Below are 23,733 nucleotides of genomic sequence, written 5' to 3' on the forward strand. Positions count from 1 at the left end.
AAATAATGTTAATATATAAAAAAATTAAAAAAAATATTTGATTGTTTAGAGTTCCCTAATAGTTCTTAAGTTTTTTAGAGTTCTTAAATGATACCAACCATATGTATATATATATATACTGATTATAGAAACATCCAAACAATTTACAATGAAGTGGCAGATCGGTGTAAAGGAAATTATGTTATATTACTTATATACAACTAACAAAAAGACTTTATTAAAGTAACATTTTAAGAAAAGTATGGTTATGTAACAATAGCATTACCTTACATTACATAATTTTGATGTAACATATGGTTTCTCACTTTATATACCACATCGAGTAGAACATAACATTACACAATAATTACATATACTGTAGACACAAAATGTGAGACAACACATCCAACTCGTAAACTTGTACCTGGTTTTGACACTACATGTTTTATACATTGAAGGGTTAGGTTAATCTTGGTAAAGTTTGAAACTATTAAAGTTTAAGATTGTGTTAGTTATTTAAGTTTATCATCTTTTACATGTTTATCAGTTTTTTATTTGAATAAATTTATAAGAGCTTGACTCATAGTTGGTTTAGTTTTTGAGTTTAGTATAAATAGTTTGACAGAGTCATGGCCGGGCTTGAGGATTAAAATGTGTTGGCCGAATCGAAAGAAAAAGACCTTTAGGCCCTAACGAGTAATGAACTATATAAACCAATCTTTTTAAGGATGATTAACATTATAACAGTAAACATGGCAAAAGATATATTATGAAAAGTGGTATAGTTGTATGCCTTCCCCCCCCCCCCCCCCTCTTTTTTCTTCCTTTGCAATAATTACACAATAATCAATTATTTTTTATAATAAAAATATATGACCGGTTGGAGTTTGTTACGAAAAACATGATTGGTTGGAATGATTGTAGGGCGAAGACTATGTACAAAACGCCCAAGCCTATAGCCCCCGGGGTGGTGTTTGGAGCGCTATGGGCACCTATAATGGCCCACTACATATGATCTTACAGGAACGGTTCATTATTTTTCTTTTTTAGAAGGGCGGCATAAAACTGGAAGGGTTAATGTGTGATATATGTATTGTGGATTTCATGAAATTAAATGTTTGATGAAACTATTAAGTTATTTTTGGTATTTATATTTCAAAATACAAGTAGGATGACCAAAGTCATTTAAGGAAGAGAGTAGTTTAAAACCCAACTTCCACCTGATTTCCAACTGCACTCACATAGTACAATATCAATGCCCTAAGGATAACACCATCATGTTGACTGATTTTGAACATGAATCCTTCCCAACTTATCAAGATTTTGTATTTCTTCCTCTCTTTGCTATCTTCTTCCCAACTCTTCGCTTTTTCCTCGACAGACTTGTTTTCGAGGTACGCCCTTCTTTCCAAATCGAAAAAGCATTAGTTCGTTTTTTTGTAAGTTTAAGAATCGAATTTTTTGCAAGGGAAATTAATATCATGAGTTTTACATAATAGTAGACTTTATAGTATTTCTTATAAAGTTGTCATCAAACAAGGTAACTAACATGTTGGACATGACACAAAAGAATTTGTTTTGAGGTCTATATTATATAAAATATATCTGTTTCAGCATATAGGAAGGCGTTTAATATGTAACCAACGGCTGGAAGATGATGAAAGAAACAAAAGGATGTATAAATTCAAGGAATCAGCCTGGAAATGCGTATATTACCTTTCAGCAGAAATCATAACCTTGGCTGTAACTTTTAACGAGCCTTGGTTTACTAAGACGACCAACTTTTGGATCGGTCCCGGCAATCAGAGATGGCCACACCAGAAAATGAAGTATTTTATACTGCTTGCACTCGCTCAATATTAGTTAACTAATTTATTAATTCATGGTTCATGAAACTGACCACTTGTAGGTTAAAACTAAAAGCCATGTACATGTATACCAATGGATTCTACACATACTAGATATTTGCTTTGATTTTCTGGGAGACAAGACGTTCGGATTTTGGTGTGTCAATGGGTCATCATGTTGCATCTGTCATTCTTATTACACTCTCGTATATATGCAGGCGGGTATCATTAGTACGTTAATTAATTCTTTATTCATATACATACGCTCTTTAAAAGTAGTTGTTTCAGGTTTGCTCGTGTTGGGTCGGTTGTTTTAGCTCTTCATGATGGAAGTGATGTATTTCTGGAAATAGGGAAGATGTCTAAATACAGTGGTTTTGAACGGCTTGCAAGCTTTTCATTCATTGTGTTTGTATTTTCATGGGTAGTGCTTCGCCTTATATATTTCCCCTTCTGGATCCTATGGAGTACAAGGTCGATCGGTCATCAAATAATTTATTTATTTATTTATTTTTGTAGTATCTATATGTGTCCATCCTTACATACATATTAACATCTTTTACCTTTGTTGTTGTAGTTATGAAGTTCTTCAAACTTTGGATGAAGAGAAGCAGACTCCAGAAGCACTAGTCTACTATTATGTTTTCAACACTTTGCTTTTTTGCTTGCTTGTGCTTCACATATATTGGTGGGTGCTAATGTACAGGATGCTTGTTAAACAAATCCAAGATAGAGGCAGACTCAGTGACGATGTTCGTTCCGGTCAGTTGTTTTTCGCTTTTCTTCATGAAATTAAAATGCAACTTTGGATTTGGTAAACTATAGCATTTTACTGATTATGATTTCCATTGAAGAATGAAACAACTCTTTCTTGATTCTTTTTGCAGATTCTGAAAGTGACAACGAACACGAAGATTGATGGTTATATTGCTCAATGAACGTAGTTGCAAGTCATGAGTGTAGTCATTCTATGAATATGGTAAATGCCATTATATTATATACAAACCTCGCCATGATCCTCTCAGCATGCATACAAGATCCCATCTGTCTACGCTGAGTAGAGGTGCACAAATCGGGTTCAAATGGAAAACCCGAACCGGTTCCAAACCGGTTTTTTTACACCGGGTTGTAAAATGGCACCGGTTCCAATCAAGAACCGGTTCGGTTCCCGACCCGAACCGATGCCCAGATATGCGAACTTTTAAGAACCGGGTAGGGTATGAACCGGAACCGGTTTTTACGTAAAAACCGGTTCCACCGGTTTTTTTTGAAATTTAAAAATTAGAGCCGTTAGGAACCGGTTCCAACGGCTATATAGCCGTTTTTGACCGTTGGAACCGGTTTTTTAACTATAAATAGGTTATTTTCTTACTATGAATAGCAATGTTTGTTTGTTTACTTGTTAAACCACTTCCAAAACTATAAAACACACTCCAAACCACAATTAACCTTAAACCGACAACAAATGGCAACCAATGATGACGTTGTTATGGTGATCGAAACAACAAGATGCCCCGATGTTTGGGTTCATTACGATTTGTGTCTCATGACCGACTCACATGAGTTGGCACGTTGCAAATATTGCTCGAAGTTTCTTAAAGCAGGGTCCAACTCGACATTACGAAAACATACGAATAAGTATTGTCGAGAGAAAAGAAGATTGGAAGCTAAAAAAACGGAAGTGGGAGAGTCGTCCGGCTCTACAACCCAAAAATAAGTATTCCCGGATTAAAACGACGGACTTTGTTTTTTATGTTTTAGTTGTTATGTTTAGTATCGTTTATGTTTTAATAATGTTTGTAATAGTTAGTTTTTAAATTAAAACGGCTAGTTTGACTTTTGTTTGACCCTTCAAAAAAAACCCCTCGGAACCGGTTTTTCCGGGTACGAACCGAACCGGTTCCAATTAAGAACCGGGTAGAAACCGGGTTGGAACTGGTACTGACATACAAATAGGAGAACCGGGTATGATTTTCGGGTACAAAAATACCCAAACCGGTTATTGTTCCAACCGGGTTGGAACTGGAACCGGTTCCGGTTCGGTTCCACCGGTTAGGTTCCGGAACCGGTTTTTTTGTGCACGTCTAACGCTGAGAGTTAAAACAAGTTTTGATTATTCCTATGTAAACAATTATATTGATACGTGGTATATGTAATTAATAGTTTACGGGTGGGTTTGCATCTCATTCATGGTAGTTTCGCAACAAGCTAGCTAACATGTGTCTAAAACCAAGCTAAGGTGAAGAAAACATCAATGCTTAAAAGAGTCTAAAATGGAATTTCATCACAATAGCTAATTATTGAAATAAACAACTCCAATTAAATTTAATTTTTTGATTTCATTTGACCATAATGGTTCATTTTCTAAAATGCACATTCTTTGGTGTAGCATTAGAAATAACAGTAGAAAAGTACTTTTCCTTCACACGAAACATCTACTTTTTTTTCCATAAGTGACCAGATAGAGAAAAATCCGCTATCTCATGAGGTAGTGTAAGGCAAAATTTTCAAAAAGAATATGGTTCTGCATTCATACAATCAAAGTTGTGGGTTATTATTTGATTGAGAAACCCGTAAAAACATGCATGATAGTGATGGTAATACAAGAAACAATGATGGGCAAAAATGTGTTAACATGTAGCAATGTTACGGTGACTATCAACAAATTCTCTAAATAAAGACTTGAGCATCCTCCCGCCTTTTCCCCTCATATGTTTGTGTCCACCGTCACTTGCACTTGTTCTGCTTTCAATATAATCAATCCCTGCATCACCCAAAACCTTTACCCATACCCCTGCTAAACATTCTGCTTCCCCCTGCCTTAAGTACTCACCAGGTAGACTCCGAACCTGCTTTCAACATTATAACATTGTCATTACTTCATATGACTCAAGTATCAACAAAAGGTTAAACGAGATACCGCAGCATGTAGCCATCCATGTAAAGAATTCCAACATAAGATAGATTTCCACTTTGTTTTCTCGCTAAAGCTGCACACTGCAGCCAGCTGTTGCAAAATAGTTGCTGATTTGTGAACCTAAAACAGAAAACAGTTGACTTGTTTACCTTTTGACTATCTGATAATTGAGGGTTGTGAATGAATTGACAGTTTTACCCTTGACATTGCAGACACGCCAAGCAAAGCATATACCACATTCGAAACAAGTCCCTCGCCACTATGAGATATCACATTAACTGCCACTGATGTAACTATTGACTCAGAGTTGCATGTCACTGATTCCAGCAACCAACTCAGGCTAAGGTCTAGAAAACCTGAATAACAAGGAATAAATACTTCAATTACATCATCCAAAAGTTGCACATATATCCCTGTAAAATTTCATATACATCCTTCAAATCCTTACGCTTTCGAAACACTAAATCTATCATATTTACCTATGAAATAGTTTACTAAAGCAGCTGAAGAAGTGAAATCGCTATTCACTCTCAGTTGTTTTACTATTGGTTAATTTAATAAACCAAACTGTTAAAAGTAACTGGTATTGTTTTATTTACTATGGAATAGAAAAGATGATATTTTTAGTGTTTTAAACAAGTATATATGATGTTAAAAAAATTAGAACGATATACAAGAGATCCATTTGTAACTTATAGCGGAATGATGCTCACAAGACATATAAGACATCGCTGCAATTGCTGCTCCACGATGCATAGCTGTACAACATATAGCAGCTTTCTGAAAGGAAACTTCTAAAAGAGGACCAGAAGAAGCTACTACTTCCTGCAATGCACAAAAACCCTAAATTAATAATGAATTTACCACACAAACTGCACCATGAAGGAAGCAAGTAATTAGACCTTTGGAGAGTTATGAAGAAAGATTGAAGTGAAACTACAATAAGCCTCAACAAGATCAGGTTCTTGATCACAAACATATGATGAATTTAAAGCCATTATTGATGATGCATTTGTAAATCTTTCAAGCGTACTGATGAATAACGGTCCATATTCCTCTTTATTACCAAATTCTTCAATTATAACAGAGGCTGTAAAGAGGGTAATAAGAAACTGGCAGGCAGCGTATATTCATCTTTCTAAAATGCAAGGCACGTGTTTACCTGTTTTAATGTAGAACTCATGTGTTTGAAATGAAGTGAAATTTGTTGATAAATAATCTAAAACTTTAGGCAGCAGTGTCACAAAATGGTGGCCTGCAAAATCAAATAGCATTTATCACAATTGAGGTATTTTGCAATTTACCAAAGATTAATGGGATAGTAAATTACCTGCAGACTTGATTGTTTGTGAAAGAGCCCTGCATGCTGACATGGATAAACTTGTATTCTCGATGTGCTCTGACCGGAAGAATCTCTCAAGCAGAGGCCAAAAACTTCCAAGAATAGTAATTAAAGAATTGTCTATATCATGGCACGTAGAGGATGATGTTACAATATTATTGAAGACCGTTCCTATCCTGAAAACATTTGGTAAGAGTTAATTCAAATGTTAGTAAATTACTAAACCTACATGTTTTGGGCGCTTTAAGAAAAACCTGAAAAACCCTCTTGCTGCAGAGTTGACAAGATGAGTATATGAACCTGGTAGTTGCCTAGAATGGACATGATCCCCCTCGGTCTGAATAAAAATTTAACTTGCAAACATTATTGCTAAAAAACTTAACTTTTGTCCAAAATAGGGACATGAAGAAATCTTACAAGTTTGCCAATAGATCCAAAACTAGGGGCAAGCAATTTAAGTAATAAATTGTTTCTTAATTCCAAGTTAGGAAGGCATCCAAGTATGAGAGTAATAGCACTAATAACTTCTTCCTCATCTTCCAGAGGTAAGTGCCACTTTTCCAGTCCCTGAAATTGTTTTAAATCAGTATACATAAAACTTAAAAAACAAACAAACTGTTCATGACTAACCTCTGTGATCCACATTAACATTTCTAAACTAGAAGGCTTATGCAAAACTGCAGTAGCATCTTCACAAAACTTCCGGAAGGCGGTTGCACATGCATGTGAGCATAAAGGTTCTGACATACCAGCTGCAAAAAATAAACTGAAAACAAGATTTCAGTTAAGAACATAAATATAGTAAGCGCTATTGAGCAGAACAAAGGTTAAAGATCAACCTAGAGGTGGCAAAGAGGGTAGGACAATGATTCAAAATGACTAATCTTTGGTACAGGTCGAGTTGACCCGAACCACCTTTTGCCCAAATATTTTCATTAGTATGTCAAGTATAAAATTGTTTATGAGGTTTGCTTGCATTAAAACACGCTTCAGGAGACTTTTAATTCCATTGACCTGTCACGTTATGACTATTTTTTTACTTTACCTAATTGACCCATTATTAGCAATCCACAATGCAAAACTTTATGAACATTTGGTTTCACATTTATATAATTAAATATATTTGAGGCAGATTTAGACTACATTTAAAAGAAGATATTCCTTACAGCAATGGTCTGGCGTCAGTTATGTAAGAAGGCATCCACTTCGAATAGGAACCAATAACATCTGCAAGTGATCTATGTACCTAAAATAAACCCAAGCCAGAATATAATATAATATATTATTTTGGTTCTGCATTGTTGAGTTCTTCTACATGTTAAAACATTATTTAAAGTAAATGACATACAATGCACATAAAGCCTTTTGGTTCATATGATTCCTGGTTACACAAAATTGTCACCAAGTGCAAAACCATGGAGAGATCAAATGTTTGGCCTTCACGCAGTACTACATCGGCCACCTGAAACAGAAAATTATTCTTTAAAAAAAATCTTATATATTGTATCAGTGTCCCTCAATTTGCCTTTTTAAAAATAACAATATAGTAGAAGTAACTGACCGCATTAAGAGCAAACATTCTGGTTTCCACCTCCGTCCAAGGAATTTGTAAATTTGAAGACAGCCAACCACCAGAAAAAATCTGATTCATAACTATATATTTTTAAAATATTATTATTTTAGGGAAAAATAATGTGGAATATAATATTCATACCTTTTGCAAAAATACAGCAGAAGTTAAAAGCTGGCAAATGTCGACCAAAAGCTCCACTAAATTTAGCCTAAATTGAGCAAGGCCATCTGGCAAGTCGCTTGAGGCAGTGTCGCATGTATATGTTGAATCATCTACCTACCACAGGGAATGTCTACTTTAATGTCAATGTCATTTACTATGTTTTAACGGAGGAAAAAGTAGAACTTATTGGACATTTTGTTACCTGAGAACGCATCAGAAGAGCATCAAACAATGCTGAAAATACTGGGGAGAAAACATCTCTGCTACTTTCTGTGATCCCAAAATCCATTCTAACAATATTGTTTGCAAGACAACACCTATATATTGAAAAAAAGCAAACAAATTCAATTGATCAACTTCATCTGAACTGTGCATATAACTACTTTTTCTTAATATTGACTGAACTGGGAAAAAGAACTACCAGAACTGCAAGGTTGAGTCTGCAATCTCCCAATCTTGACTTGGAAAAGACACACAGCTGCCAAAAATTACATGAACTTAAATTAAAGTGAAATTGTGACTTATATGCAGCTTGAACATCTAAAAGAGTAAGACAATGTAAAACATAGTTATGTTGGTATGTATATCACATTTCATTAACAAACTAATTTAAGGTTCAAAAAATCAAATATATTTTGATATAAACTGGCAATAAGAGCTAGCGGCGCAGTTTGCTGCAGGTTTGCCTTTTATTTCGATGTAAACACTAATCTTTAAGTTATTAATGTATCTGTATTAATGTTTAAAAAAAATAAAAAACAATAACTTAAGCTCTGACCTTAAAAGTGAATCCACCAGCATAAGAGCTTCAGAATGGGCTTCTATAATCAAACTTGGAGCCTAAATACCAATATAATCAAGATCTTAATCACTACAAAAAAAAAAGCTACCTTTTTCGAAAATGTAAAGGAACATAAGATGGAGAACAAGATGGTTTTTTTACTTACAGCCTGACCAATCTCAGACATCAAGCATGCAATACCACTAATGACTTTTTCATCTCCAACACTAAATGCTCGAAGAAGAACCTCTTTAAGAAATCCTACTTTGCATATAAGAACTTGTGGCAGTCCCTGTAGTGTGATTCGAATGTATTTATCCCAAAAAAAATGGATGGATGTTTCACTTGATACCGAACCAGATACAATATTACATTTATTTGTAAGAAAGGGGACCGGAAGCAACCTCTCTATTCCTAAATGGTAGAGGTAAGGTTGTCTACATCTTACCCTCCTCAGACCCCACCATAGCTTTGCTATTGGTGGGATATACAAAGTACGATGATGATTTGTAAGAAAGGGGGTACTTTTCATTCGGGGTTATATAAATAGAACTGAAAGTCACCTTTTTTTTTATCTTCCATTTATTCAAAATAAATAATGCAATAATAGTATTATATTGTTGTGTTTAGTTTTGGTGATCTCCAACATGTATATCTTTATTGTTCAGTTTTGAAATATAATTCGAGTGAGCTCTAACTTTTAAAGGGTAAGTTCATAAATCCATAGTCAAGGATTTGAAGATGAAGATACAATACAATACCACCATAAGATGGAATCTCAACAAACCATTTTGTAATGTTTCTTTTTCAAATTGCATCCTGTCGTGAAATATTTAATAATTATTTTAAAATTTACTTCATTGACCAAGTTAGAAAAAACAAGCCTATAGGATGATTCTATAACTTATAGAATATGCATACCTCATGCCGGCTAACTAGCTCAATCAAAACCTCAATTGCAAGATCAAATGTGGATGAAACCTACAAACACTCAACTGTAAGTTCAATGATTATATCCTTCATAAATGACCAAAATTAAAGTTTTTCACCTGCAATGCGTTAAAAACAAAATTAAGAAGGGGGTGGTCTAGTAATGAGACAGGTAAAATGTCTGAGAAACATCCTGCCCGAACCTGAAAACAAGAAAGCATGATTCAGATGTAGAAGAGCGTGAAAACAAAACATTGAACAAGTAATATTAAGATTATGTAATTTCATCCGTAGTAGTCAGAAAACATTTAAAGATGATGAATTCGTCATACCCAACTCAACAAACAACGAAGGATCTTTCTGCTCCTTTCATGTAGTTGAACGGCGCCATCAAAAGTTTCTTCAGATTGCTGCAGTAGGAACTTTAATACTGCTGATGTGTGTGATAGTAGCTGCTAATTTATTTATAAGATAATAAGTTAGTTGGTAGACTAGACTAGAGCAATAAGTTGTTAACAAGGCAAATGACTACTAGTACCTCCGGGGCTTGAGCAGATTTGTTTTTACATTCATCTTCAACCACCTCTGGCAAGACAGTGAGCATTTCCAAAACAACAACATTGCCATCATCCTGACCTTGAAGATTGTGAAGACTGTGAAAGAGCTTCTGAGTTGGGTTGTGGTAGTCAGTAGCACCAAGTATGAGTGTGGATAGAGCCAGACAAATTTGTGTCAAGAGCTACACAGAAGGAAAATAAGTAATCAAAGGAAGAGCATTAACAAGAGAATAATAATAACGTAAGTAGGTACCTGGGATGGGCCTAAAGTAAATCGTTTGGCGGCGAGAAGAAGAGCATTAACAAGAGACTCCTTAGCTTGGAGAGGGAGACAATGGGCTTCATTTTGGATCTGAGATGAGTTAGTTAGTTAGTCAGTTGGTATTAGGGCCGTCCAAACCATTCGTCACTCGAACTCGCTCTCCGCTCGCTCAAAAATTGTTCGGAAAATGCTCGCTCGATTGTAAACGAGCCGCTCTGCTCGGTTCGGTTTGCAAACGAGCCAAGCAACGAGCAAAGGTATGTTCGGTTCGGTTTCGCTCTAATATTTTTAATTTATTTTATATATAATTATATATGAACAAATATATAAAATATATAGACAATACATATATATAAGCTTACAATTTTTTTAACCTCTTAAAATTGTTCATATTCCGTCAATATTATAGTTTTATTTGTTCGCTTCAAGTTTTTAGAATACTAGAAGTAGAAGTTTGTTTACATGATCAATTTATCTCACTTCAAACTTATTTTCAATAAAAAATTACAATATATTATACGTTTGTATAAAAACTACTAATTTATTTTACGACATTCAAACTTGTTTCCTACTGAAAATTTTAAAGTGAAAAAGAAATAAATAATGTGCGAAATCGCTCGATCATCGAAAAATGGTCGATTCGATTTTGGCTCGTTTTGATTTTCGCTCGGTTCAAATTTCAGCCGTTCGGTTCGATTGTAAGCGAGCCAAGCAACGAGCAAGCATTCGCTCTGTTTGGCTCGGCTCGCGAACGGCCGTAGTTGGTATTGGTAGATAATTAATTATTAAGTTGGAAATGTGATACCTTTCGCTTAAGGAGTTGAGCAGCGAAGAAGTGGAGTTCAAAATCAGAATGAGAATGATTGGGAGAATGATTGGTTAGAATTGAAGTTGTGATCTCCCAAGCGGCATGAGTGTGCTGGAACTGGACCAACCACTGATTAGCAGACACCCGATTACAGGACTCAGTGTCGTGATTCAACACGTGAACCGCCTGAGCCACCTGACTTTGCAGTAACTCCATTCACTATCTCATCTCATCCGATTTCACTTACCTCCAATCCAATCTATCTAAAGGATTCACTCCTCACTGATTGCAGCAGCACCTAACGTATCAGTCGGTCTTTCTTCAATACCCTAACCACGCCTGCCGGAGGACGACGTTACGGATGGATTATTATTACTATTATTATTACTATTATTCTTCTAAAAATATAATGGCCTGTGAGTTAATTACCCTTTGGTCCCTGACCAATCCCCGTCTTGGTAAGTTTAACGGACGAAAACAAATGGAGGTCACGTTTGTTTGTTTAATAGTCTTTGTGAATGTTCGGTAACATCCACGTGTTAAGGTGTAGTATTTTGTGATTAATATGTTTTTATTTGTTTGTTTTTCTACTGGATTATCCTAGTATATAAACCAAGTGAAAAATAAAACAAGTTCTACCACGTTAAGTGTTAAGGGTGCGTTCGTTTCACGGAATGAAATGAAAATGAAATTGGAATTTGCATAGGAATTGGAATTTAAAGGAATTGGAATTGGATAAAAATTCTCATAGGAATGGAATTTGCTGGAATTGGAATCCCATTTCCATCTAACGTGTTTGGTTGGCCAATGAGTCGGAGGCAATCACTTTGACCCACTCTATCGACGACCCACAACGTTTTCGGACGATCCGGCCCGCTGATGATCCGAACTGCTTCCACCCGACCCGTCCCGACCCGACCCGCTTTCATTTTTTTTTGTTTCGTTATTTTTTCCAGTTTCATTTCGGTTCGTTTTTTTTTTCCTTCAGTTGGTTAGTTTATTGGGTTTTGTTCCGGCTCGGTTTTGATTTTTTTGGTTCGTTTAGGTTGGTTTTTCGTTTTCTGTTTTCTTCGAGTTCGTTTTTTTCTTTTTTTTTTGTTCAGGTTTTTGAGATTTCGGCCCGTTTCGGTTTTTTTAGTTCGTTTAATTCGTTTTTTTTCTATTTCTGTTTGGTTCAAGTTCTTTTTTTTTGCTTATATTGTTCAGTTTTTTCGTTTCATGTTTGGTTCAAGTTCGTTTTTTTGCTTATCTTGTTTAGTTTCTTGGGTTTTGGCTCGTTTCGGTTTCTTTGGTTTGTTTATGTTGCTTTTTTCGGTTTCTGTTTGGTTCAAGTTCGTTTGTTTTGCTTATTTTGTTCAGTTTTTTGGGTTTCGGCCCGTTTCGTGTTTTTGGTTCGTTTTTTTCGGTTTCTGTTTGGTTCAAGTTCGTTTTTTTGCTTCTTTTGTTCATTTTTTTGGGTTTCGGCCCGTTTCAGTTTTTTTATTCGTTTATGTTGTTTTTCGGTTTCTGTTTGGTTCAAGTTCGTTTTTTGCTTATTTTGTTCAGTTTTTGGGGTTTTGGCCCGTCTCGTTTTTTTTTGTTCGTTTTTATCGATTTCTGTTTGGTTCAAGTTCGTTTTTTTTGCTTATTTTGTTCATTTTCTTGGGTTTCGGCCCGTTTTGGATTTTTTGGTTCGTTTATGATGTTCTTTTTCGGTTTATGTTTGGTTCAAGTTTGTTTTTTGCTTATTTTATTCAATTTTTTTTGTTTCGGCTCGTTTCGGTTTTTTTGGTTTGTTTATGTCGGTTTTTTTTGTTTCGTTTCCATTTGGGTATAATATTTTGTTTCGTTTTATTCATTTCCCTTTTTTGTTTCATTTTAGTCCGTTTACTCGGTTCGGTTTAACTTTTATTTTGGTTAGTTTTTTTTGTTCGGTTTATGTTTTTTTCTGTTTCGTTTTGGTTAGTTCGGTTTCGTTTCATTTCGGTTTCTATTCTTTGTTTCGTTTTGGTCCATGAAATGGCCGGGGCGTCGGCGGACCGGGTCGGTTGAGCCGAACTGACCGTGGCGTCAAACCGAACACAAACTGACGCGGGGCGCCAAACGCGACCCGGCCCGAAGCACTGAGCTGAAAGCGCTAAGACTCGGAGTGTCGACCTGAATGTGAACACACCCGAAATGTCGACCCGAACGCGACCATGTTAGTCGCCCAATTGAAGATTCCATCAAATTTACTTGAATTCCTTCACATGATGGAAGGTTTTAGAATCCCTTTGTTTAAAGGAATTTGAAGGAATTGAATTCCAATTCCAATTCCTTGTCAACCGAACACACCAAAATGGAAATAAGATTCCAATTTCAACGAAACGAACACGCCATGTCATGGGATTTTAATTCCAATTCATTTGAATTCCCACGAATAGTGTGAAACGAACGCTCCCTAAGTGCGTTTGGATACCATGTGGTGTAATTCCGAAATTGTGGGCGAACTTGTGTGGATTTATTATTATTCTTTTTGAATTAATATGTAATCATTTATGTTGTTTGTTCGTTAGAGTCGTTTATGTTTGTTTTTCCATTAATGCTCATTAGTGTCGGTTAGTGTTGATTTGTCCATTAGTGTATGTTAGCGTTTGTTTACTGTTGGAAATATGGACCGGTTCGCTTAAGTCAACGCGGCCAACCGGGTAATGACCCGTAAGAGTTACACCTTGGGCAACGAACAATATACCGGCTTAACTCGCTTAACTGGTAATCACGAACGATTAACGAATAAAATTACATTTATGTATATCTAGTATAATTATATAAATCTAATTATGACCAAACCATTATTTATAATTGTTATAAATAATATTATATAGTTTATTTACTAGTTAAATAAATAGGTTCGGGCTTTTAACGAGAGTTGGACCGTAAAAGGATTTGAGGCCCGGTAGGTTTAGAGGAGTGATTATATTATGATAATCAGCATTATCATAAATATAAATATACACATACTCCCTGTCGTCTCTCGTCCAGTAGAACAAAAATGTAAAAAGGCACCAAGCCTTTTGGTGATTTACCAACATCTGCAAGCCACGGACCAAGCCGTCACCGCGTCAGCCGCTGTGGTGCTAGTCCGTTGTAATCCAGTATTCGCCTCCTCTACTGCAGTACATCACCCGGCTAGTGGTATCAGATCCTTGGTTACAACATGCAAGTCGAATCCGGTCTTTTCATCGGATCTACATCATAAACTTCAAGCTAGTTGAAGTTTTTGATCTAGATATGTTTTTTTTAGCAATCTTGGTTTGGCCAATTTTTATTTATTTTATTTGACCAATATATTGCACAATTTTATTTTATTGAATATGTAAATCTGGCCCGACCTTGTTTGTTTGGTTGAATGGTTTTTGGTTTTTTGGCCATATGGATGGTTCAAAAGTTGTATTTATTTTTCGGTTTTCTTTTATAGTTTTTGGCCACTTTGTTGGTTCAAGATTATAATAGATAGGGTTTGGTTTTTCATTATATGTATTTTTAATATTGTAATGAAGAATACCCGAAGGAAAACCGAGGACGAGCTCGTGGAGTTCTTGAAGTCAGTGGGAGTTAGCAAAGATGACCGGATGCACCAGGAGTCCATCCTTGTGGTTGTTTGTGTTGTGACCCCTTGACCCGATTGGTCTTGCTAATAGGCTCTAGCAAGACCAATCACCTTTTGGCCATTTAAGATTTACATATTTTTGTTTGCTATTGTGGTTGCTTGCTTGATTATAATTGGTTAAAATACCTCCAACCTAATACCGAATATATTAAAATAAATTTTTAATCAACCAATTGAGTTTTTCCAAAATTAAACGAAATTTGATTTTCCAAAACCTTATAACTTAATAGTTTTCTATTAACTTAAAATTTGTTAGACGTATCGCGACAAACTTAGTTTTTTAATAGGTTATTTAAAACTAAGTGTCCTGAGAGATGAAAGGGTTCATCATTTTTGTCCCGATAATAAATACAGTAAAATTTGACTTTTACTCTATTTGGTAACTCTAAAATTTATCCCAATTTAAAACCAATAGTTTATGTCAATCCTACTACAAGTCACACTTGAGGCATACTGCAAAATTTCGAGTGTTTGGAGCTAAAGCACCGCACTTGTTTTCTAGCCTATCCCATCAAGGTGAAAGCGTTTCGTTGACACATCCGGCCCTTTCACACGTCACTGTACTATGACAACTATTACTTTACTCTCCTGTTACGTGCTAAAGCTGTCTGGAGACTTAAAGTGGGCAAAGATGAGGCTAAACGTATCTATACAGACAATCGTTGTCTCTATAGGCCTCATAACCGAGAGTTGTGGGAGCCATTCATAAGGATGAGAGGATTTGTATAGGATGTGATTTTAATGAATACATTGGGAATGATAACAATGGCTTTCAAGTTGTTCATTGGTGCTTTGGTTTTGGTGATAGAAATGAGGCCGACATAGATCTTCTAGACTTTCAAGTGGCCCACCACCTTGGTATTTGATGCGTGGTGGGTGTGGTATGAAAAATGTGTTAATTTTTTCAAAGGTTAGTTCACACAATGTTGAGTTTTAAATTTATAAAAATGATTATTATCTTAACTAAACCACACACAAATAGACAAGTGTACATATCTTATATGTAGTAAAGTATAGGTAAGAACCAATTATCGATCCACATACACACTTATAGATTTTTACTACTAATCGTTGTATTTATTTAACCAGAAGTGGAAATCATTTTGATTTTGGTTTTAGTTTAAAGAAACGTAAATTAAAACTAAAACACAATAGTTTTAGATTTTTATATTTTTAGATATAAAGAAGATGAAAGATAAAAGTGTAGTGTGTTGGTTAAAACACTCTTAACTTGGTTTAATAGTTGATTAGTAAACATATGATTTGAGCTTTCTATGGTGATTAAATATGAGAATAACATCGTTAGTCATGTTATTCCATGATAATTAAAGAAAGAGATAACTCTTGATCCCTTTTACTAAAACATCATTTTTATGTAAGCAAGTGGTTTTTGATAAAGATAAGTTAACTCACTTTAAAGATGAGACAATCCCTTAAATTACTACGTGAATTGTCCTTGATACTTCAGTAAAAATAATCTTTGTATTATATATAATATATCAATCAAAATTAGTTGAGTTGTAAAGAATTAACCTTGAATTACCAAGTATTAACCCACATAACCCTTGGGCATTTATAGAACTTGTGTAATGATTACTCAAGAGTTGCTTGAAATAAGTTATGTTGCACACTCACTTAACGAGTAATTAACCGATTCTAGTGGATGAACACCAACAATCTGTTTTCACAACATTGTTGATAATTCCCACTTTTAAATGGTTAATCACCACTAATATTCTATTTGGTCCATGTCAATGTTCGGATACACGTTTTTCCCCAACCAAGCCCTTACAAGAATGGCGATTTCTCGACTTCTCATCAAGCTTGGAATCTTGGCAGCCCTTTAGAAGATTTTTAAGTTATTCCCCAAACCCTCACAAGAGTGGCAGTTACCCGACTTATCGAGAAGATCGGTATTTGGGGGTTGATTTTAAGGATTCTTAATTTATCAACCAAGTCCTCACAAGACTAGCTATTTTTCGACTTATCATCAAATTTGGAGTCTTGGTGTCTATTTTAAGGTTCGTCAAGGCTTTGCAAGACTAACAATTTCTCGGCTTATCGTCAAGCTCAGCACTTTAGGTATCTTTAAATAGTATTTAACATTCCTCGTCAAGTGATCATTGCAACATAACCATTAGTTATTAAAAGCCAATCACATGTTATGGTCATCGTGCCGTTTTTGTACTAATTATAACCGTTATGGTCATCTCATTAATAATTTTCGTGTCGCTTCGCGTATGAAAACCGTTCCACAATGGTTTATCCTACAAAATCACAACCTCGTGTCGTGTCGTTCACTCAACCCAATGGTTCCGCTAGGGCTTTCTATAACTGTGGTGACCCTAATCACCTCCGCAATGTTTGCCCCCGACTTGATTTTGCTCACCAAGCTCAAGTCATACTTGCTCCTTACAACACCACTCAAGCCTACTAAGTTAAAATCTATCAACCCCAAGTCCCTCAAATCGTTGCTCCTCAAGTTCCTTAAATAATGACTCCATTTCAACTGATTCAAGCCCATGTCATTTAAGCTCTACCACTAAACCAAGTCGTTCAAGAAAACCAAGATGCCCATGGACGTGCCTTCATGTTTAATGCTAATCAAACTCAAAACCCCAATGATGTGGTGAACGTACGTTCCTCGTAAATAATCATTTTCTTTTGTTTTATTCGTAGGGGTGCCGATAGGAGTTTCATTTCTTTCAATTTTGAATATATACTTGCCATGCCTCGTGCTAGATTATCTATACCTTTTACGATATAAGTTGCAAATTGTAGTTCTATTGTCATTAATTCCGTTATTCGAAATTGTGCTCTCACCATCAATAAAAATAAAATTTTCATTGACCTTATACCTATGCAAATGGGTAGTTTTGATGTCATAATAGGCATGAATTGGTTATCTTTAAATCGTGTCTAAATAACATGTTTCGAGAAATTTATCTGAATGCCTCTCGCCAAGGGTGTAACCCTAAACATTTTTGGAGAAAGATCTCCCACAAAACTAAATCTCATGTCTTGTTTTGAAGCCCAACGTTACTTACGCAAGAAGTACATGGCTTTCCTAGCCCAGGTATTCAAAAAGAAATCCGAAGAGAATAAGCTTTCCGATATCCCGATCATTCGTGATTTTCCCGATGTCTTCCCCGAAGACGTTTCCTGAATTCCCCCTGCTTGACAAGTCGAAATTCGTATCGATCTCGTGCCGTGAGCAACTCCCGTGGACAAATCTCCTTACCGTCTTGCACCCTCCAAAATGCAAGAACTTTCGAAACAACTTCAAGTATGTTTGGACAAGGGCTTTATTCATCCTAGTTTATCCACGTGGGGCGCACCAGTCTTGTTCATTGAGAATAAAGATGGATCTTTTCATATGTGAATTGATTACCGTGAACTCAAAAAATTCACCATCAATAACCTTTACCCTTTACCTTGTATCAATGATCTCATCGACCAAATTCTAAGACACGCTTGTTTTTCAATAAATGATCTTCGTTTGGGTTATCATCAACTTCGTGTCAACGAAGATGATATTCCCAATACCGCTTTCCGAATTTGATACGGGCATTTCAAATTTCGGGTTACGCCTTTTGGGCTAACCAATGCACTCGTGGTATTCATGGACTTTATGAACTGGATTTGCAAACTATACATGGATAAATTCGTAATTGTTTTTATCAATAATATTTTGATTTATTCCAAAACCAAAACCGGTCACGAGAAGCACTTGCATGCTATTCTCGGTCTCTTGAGATAAGAACAACTTTATGCCAAGTTCTCGAAATGCCAATTATGGTTAACGAAAGTTTAAATTTTAGGTAATGTCGTAAACAAAAAGGGTATTCATGTTAATCCCGCCAAAATCAAAGCCGTTAAAATTGTAAAACCCTTACTTCTCCTACCGAAGTACGATAATTCCTTGGTTTAACGGGATACTATCGCCGTTTCATCCGCATCTTCTCTAAAATTACTTTACCTCTCACCGCATTAACTCACAAGGGTAATCCTTATGAGTGGGGGTCGAAGAAAGAAAAAGGTTTTCAAGCTCTAAGGGGCATTCTTTGCAACGCCTAAATCCTAACCCTTCTCGAAGGTAATGATGATTTCATTGTCTTTTGTGATGCATCTAACTAGGGACTAGGTTGTGTTCTTATGCAACGGGGCATGGTTATTGCTTATTCCTCGAGACAACTCAGATACATGAAAAGAATTATACGACGCACGATCTCGAACTTGGTGCAATTGTATTCGCCTTGAAGATTTGGAGACATTACCTCTATAGTACCAATTGTGTGGTACACACCGATCACAACAGTCTTCAACATATCTTTAATAAAAGATAACTTAACATGAGACAACCACGATGGGCCGATTTACTTAGTGACTACGATTGCGAAATTCGCTACCATCTCAGTAAAGCGAATGTTGTGTCTGATACCCTTAGTCGTAAGGAACATGTGAAATCAGTTTTGCTTAATTGTGTTCTCATTCAGTCCGATCTTCAATACCGTATCTTCGATGCTCAACACGTCTCCGTCACCGAAGGTAACATGTATGCGAGATGTCGTGTGGTGACAAACTTCAACTTGAAACTAAATGAAATTGTATGCTATACTTCTTAACTCGCTTATGGATTCCCAAACATGACAACCTTTGCATGATTATCTTGGATGAAACGCATAAGTCACCATATGCCATTCATCACGGTGTGGATAAAATGTATGCCAATCTTCGTTCTATATATTATGGTCAGGAATGAAGAATGATATCATACTATACATATCCAAATGTCTTACTTGCTCTAAAGTTAAAGCCGAGCATCAAAACCTTTTGGGTTACTCGAAAAACCTCATATTATTTGGAAGTGGGATGACATTGCTATGGATTTCATCACTAAGCTCCCAACAACCCGAGATCAAAATGATAGTATTTGAGTAATCATCGATTGGTTAAACAAATCAGCACACTTCATCCCTATCAAATAGAAATTTTCTGTAGAGAAATTTCTTGAGTTGTATATCAAGCACATTGTTTGTCATCATGGAGTACCTTTGACTATCATATCTCATCGTGATGGTTGTTTTACCTCGCATTTTTGGAAGCCTCTTAAAAATCTTTGGGGACACAGTTAGATCTGAGTACCGCTTATCATCCTTAAAATGATGGTCAATCCGAGAGAGCCGTTCAAACTTTGGAAGACATGTTAACATCTTGTGTTCTTGAATTTGGCAGAAATTGGGGCGCTCATCTACCCCTCATTGAATTCTCTTACAATAACAATAATAGCTTCCACTCTAGCATCGAATGACAGCGTTTGAAGCTCTTAGTTATAACATTCATCTATTTTCGGACCCAAAAACCTGGCCCGTTTATAATTTTATTTTATTTATTCAGATCCCCGTTTTAATAAAGACGACAAACTTTATTTATTTATTTTCCTATTTTTTTTACTTTACTTATGTAGGTTACACGTCACTCGTAATCATGATGATCATTAATGAAAATCTAAAGTATCAAATATTTACACTCGCAACCCAAAGTTCAAAGTATGTATCCATTATATATATCCTCAAACTCCAAGGGCCCTTTATGCCAAAAGCCCAAACCTTTTTCCCTCCTCCCATACCCCTCGTCGATATCCATACCCCATTTTTCATCTTGACCCGTAAGGTTAGGGCTTTGAATTCAATTGATTGACTCTTAATCGACATGCTAGTGATCTATATGGTAAGTTCGGGTAATTGACAACCAAATCTTACCAATTTTTTTTAATGTTGCTTTGACTCTAACGTGGATTGATTTCACCTAGAAATGCTATAAATACTTGATGAAAAATCAATTAACAGGCATCACACACTCCTCATAACATCTCGACTCAAACCCATAACTCAATTTCTATTCAGAAGCAGTCTAAAGTCGGGTTTGATTTCGTGTTCAAGCAGCCAACCCTAACCTCTTAATCTCATTCAATCAGGCTTCTTTTTGGGTAAATTTGTGTGTTTGTAGATCTGATTTTGATGCTTAATCAAAGCCCTCTGTCAATTTTGATTGACAGGGGGCAATAGACCTTCAATTGGGGGATTTTGCAATTTAGGGTTTATATGGATTTGGGACCAGTTTCTAGTTCTATTTAAGTATAACCCGATCCATTCCAATAAGGAACTTAAGCACCAGCCCAGTTGGACGATGCTTGGTGCATTAAGTCGTGAACCGGCCTAGGGCGTAAGTTCAAGCCCCCAGACTCGGTTTCGCTTATTCATTTTATTTCATTATTTTTTTTTATTTATTTAAATTAATTAATATCTTTAAAACTAAAATTTGTTTAGTCTCGTTTAACGAACTGAGCATCGTTAAACTCTCAAAATAAAATTTTCGTTTAAACTTCCTCGTATATATTATGACATTCGTGACAAAACGAGGTACACCTTATTTATTACGTAGCAACTAAACGATTAAACGAATGCTACTGATTATGGCGTGTATACATGGGGGTGTTATATATAAGTGATATACATATTATAGTAACTAACATACTGACATTAAGGCCCTAGTACGTACAAAGCTATTTAAATGAAAATATTTTCGTTTAATGATACACTATGATATTAAGCGCCATCGATTTTACCAAAACAAACATTATATCATCCTTCAAGCCGAAAAAGACTTATAAAACACTTATTTGAGATGTTTTAAGCAACTTGTGAAAATATATTGGATTGTTACAACCAAATGGTATGTTTTCTTAATTTTCAAAAGTTAGTCGAAAAACATTCGTTTTTGCGTTGTTTATCACACCCAAACTATTTTTCTCGCCAAAAATCGAACCCGAACTATTAATTTGGACTCGATATTTCACGTATGGCACACAATAAAAGGCAATAGTGGCCTACGGGGACCCCCTAGTGGCGGCCCCAAGTAGGGGAATACACCCCATTGTGGTTTCTTCCCTTTTAAGCTTCTTTAAACATCAAAACTTGATATTTTACGAACTCAACATATTCTCCATCATTTTTCTCTCTAAAAACCAGCCAACAATTGAGGTATGAACTTGATTTTTAATTGTTTTAATCATAAAATTATGTTTTGATTAGTAAAAATCATGTTTAACCATGTAAAGACCTTAAAAATGGTCCAAAAATATACTTTGATGCTAAATATGGTTACAAATCACAATCAAATACTTTTTTTTTTACCAAAAGCACGAATTAGGAGGTTTGAATCGCGTTTTCATGGTTTAAAAACTCGATTTCAAACCCTGACCGAAACCTAGATTACAAGGCTGGATGATTGATGTTCTATGTTTGGCTTTGTGATACATGATCTATAGATATACTAGTTAGAGAGCCAAGAACCCAGACAAGCGAGAAAAGAGCCCAGACACCCAGAAACCGCAAAGTTATAACCTAACACTCGTTTAGGTGATGCTTGTGTTTAGATTGTGGCGTGCTTGTTGTTAGCATATTAAAACTGCAGGGACATCAGGGATCATATGAATGAGTCCTGTCCAATTTGGTAATATTTCGATAAGCGAAAAATATTTGGTGATTTTATTACCTTTTAATGATGATTTATTCTGAAAATTAGTAAAACAGTTTGGAAACTTTTGAAATTTTATGTAGAACTCAGGAAAGTTATTTAAGATCACACATAAATTTGGGGTCCATTGGAGAACCCTAGCTATAGTTTGTGAATTCTTGTTTAATAGAGTTTTAACGATCGATTTATGCTCAAAAAGGTATTTTAGCTAAAGAGTTTAGTTCTAGAAATTTTACAGGGATTGATGAACATATTTTGACCAATCAAAAAAATAGTCGGATTTTGGGGTACCGTTTGGTATAAAAAGAGAATTATCGGTTAAAAATAACATATAAAATGAATTTTTATATATAAAGTAAGTTTAATAATTCTAAAAATATTTTTATAAAAAATCTACACGTTTTAGTTTGTAAGTGTCGAAATTTTCATAATTTAAATATATAAATAAAAAGTTATTCTAATTTAAAGATTAAACAAATATAAGTTTTGATAACCGTCAACGTTATGATTAGCGATCTTACTGGAATATCAAAACATCAAAAGTGGTCAAATATCATAGTTTTTGATAAATTTAGTAAAACCGAACTTTTTAAGAGATTTCCGGACAATTTAGACGAATGATGAGTGTTTTCTACAATCTTCATATAAAAACGAAAACGAACCATGTAGAAAATCCGCATGCCTAAACCCTAATTTTCTTTCATAAATTTAATCATTTTATCAAATAGTACGTTTACTCATGTTTGTGTGATCTTACCTATTTTTTGAAATGCGTAAACGACCAACTTGGCCGGTCACGTAAAACATTGAAACCAAGCCAAAACCGATTTTTAATATTAGACAATGTACAATGTCACAATCTAGGACTACTGACATGTTCTAGGCGTAACAACTTGTAATATCCCATTTTCTTGTTTCAGTAATAAAACAAATTATGAGATATTATGAGTCGGGCTTGTGTCGGGTTAAGTAATATGAGTAATGGACTTGGGTTAATAAGAAAAGAAGGAAAAGACCATGGGCTTAAGCCCATGACCCATGATATAAATACCATAATTATCATTAATTAATTCATTCTCGTTCATTCCATACACCACCCAAAACACACACTTAAGCTATCTCTCTAGTTTCTCTCTTTTCTCTAGCCTAACCAAGAAGGAAAACCGATCCCGACCTGAGGTAATGGTGGCTTGATGTTGTATGGATCCGAGCCCGTTAGATTTAGTTGCGAAACGATGAGCCGACACCCTTAAACCGTTAAAGTCATGAGATCCGGGTGGAATCTGGAATAAACCGGACAAAAATATGAGCTTAGGGGTCACCCTAGCTCAGATCTGGATTGAACGGGATGAAAAACGGTGAAAAACGGTGGAAAACGAGTGAGATCTCGTTTTTCCGGCGAAATCGC

At 35.5% G+C, this 23,733-nt stretch overlaps 1 protein-coding gene and 1 pseudogene across 2 annotated transcripts; one reads left to right on the plus strand and one right to left on the minus strand.

Annotated features, from left to right (window-relative positions):
• Positions 1-1,065: 1,065 nt before the first annotated feature.
• On the plus strand, positions 1,066-2,878 carry LOC143608471 (ceramide synthase 1 LOH3-like; annotated as a pseudogene). The gene is made up of 6 exons (XR_013149265.1): positions 1,066-1,373; positions 1,594-1,808; positions 1,889-2,044; positions 2,115-2,300; positions 2,404-2,588; positions 2,714-2,878. The product of XR_013149265.1 is annotated as a ceramide synthase 1 LOH3-like (transcript).
• Positions 2,879-4,322: 1,444 nt separating this feature from the next.
• On the minus strand, positions 4,323-11,450 carry LOC143608484 (transportin MOS14-like). The gene is made up of 24 exons (XM_077083508.1): positions 11,156-11,450; positions 10,342-10,440; positions 10,070-10,270; positions 9,864-9,983; positions 9,651-9,734; positions 9,523-9,582; positions 8,768-8,893; positions 8,599-8,660; positions 8,242-8,298; positions 8,023-8,137; positions 7,800-7,934; positions 7,647-7,727; positions 7,434-7,547; positions 7,252-7,331; positions 6,716-6,851; positions 6,503-6,652; positions 6,340-6,422; positions 6,074-6,261; positions 5,906-5,998; positions 5,646-5,833; positions 5,457-5,568; positions 4,942-5,099; positions 4,747-4,863; positions 4,323-4,675 (listed from the first exon to the last, which is right to left on the minus strand). The coding sequence occupies exons 1-24, from the start codon at positions 11,372-11,374 to the stop codon at positions 4,457-4,459; spliced, it is 2,997 nt and encodes a 998-aa protein (XP_076939623.1). The 5' UTR covers positions 11,375-11,450; the 3' UTR covers positions 4,323-4,456.
• Positions 11,451-23,733: the final 12,283 nt, after the last annotated feature.

This window comes from Bidens hawaiensis, unplaced genomic scaffold (assembly GCF_021521415.1).
Source record: "Bidens hawaiensis isolate Kalapana, Puna unplaced genomic scaffold, B.hawaiensis_p1.1 tig00419376_1, whole genome shotgun sequence".
Classification (NCBI taxonomy): Eukaryota; Viridiplantae; Streptophyta; class Magnoliopsida; order Asterales; family Asteraceae; genus Bidens; species Bidens hawaiensis.

Bases quoted from the DNA above. Each gene is read 5' to 3' on its own strand.
- LOC143608484 (XM_077083508.1), bottom strand. From the start codon at position 11,374: ATGGAGTTACTGCAAAGTCAGGTGGCTCAGGCGGTTCACGTGTTGAAT. The intron at 10,441-11,155 runs GTATCACATTTC...AACTCATCTCAG, and splicing joins CTCAACTCCTTAAGCGAAAG to ATCCAAAATGAAGCCCATTG. The intron at 9,984-10,069 runs GTACTAGTAGTC...ATAAATTAGCAG, and splicing joins AATCTGCTCAAGCCCCGGAG to CTACTATCACACACATCAGC.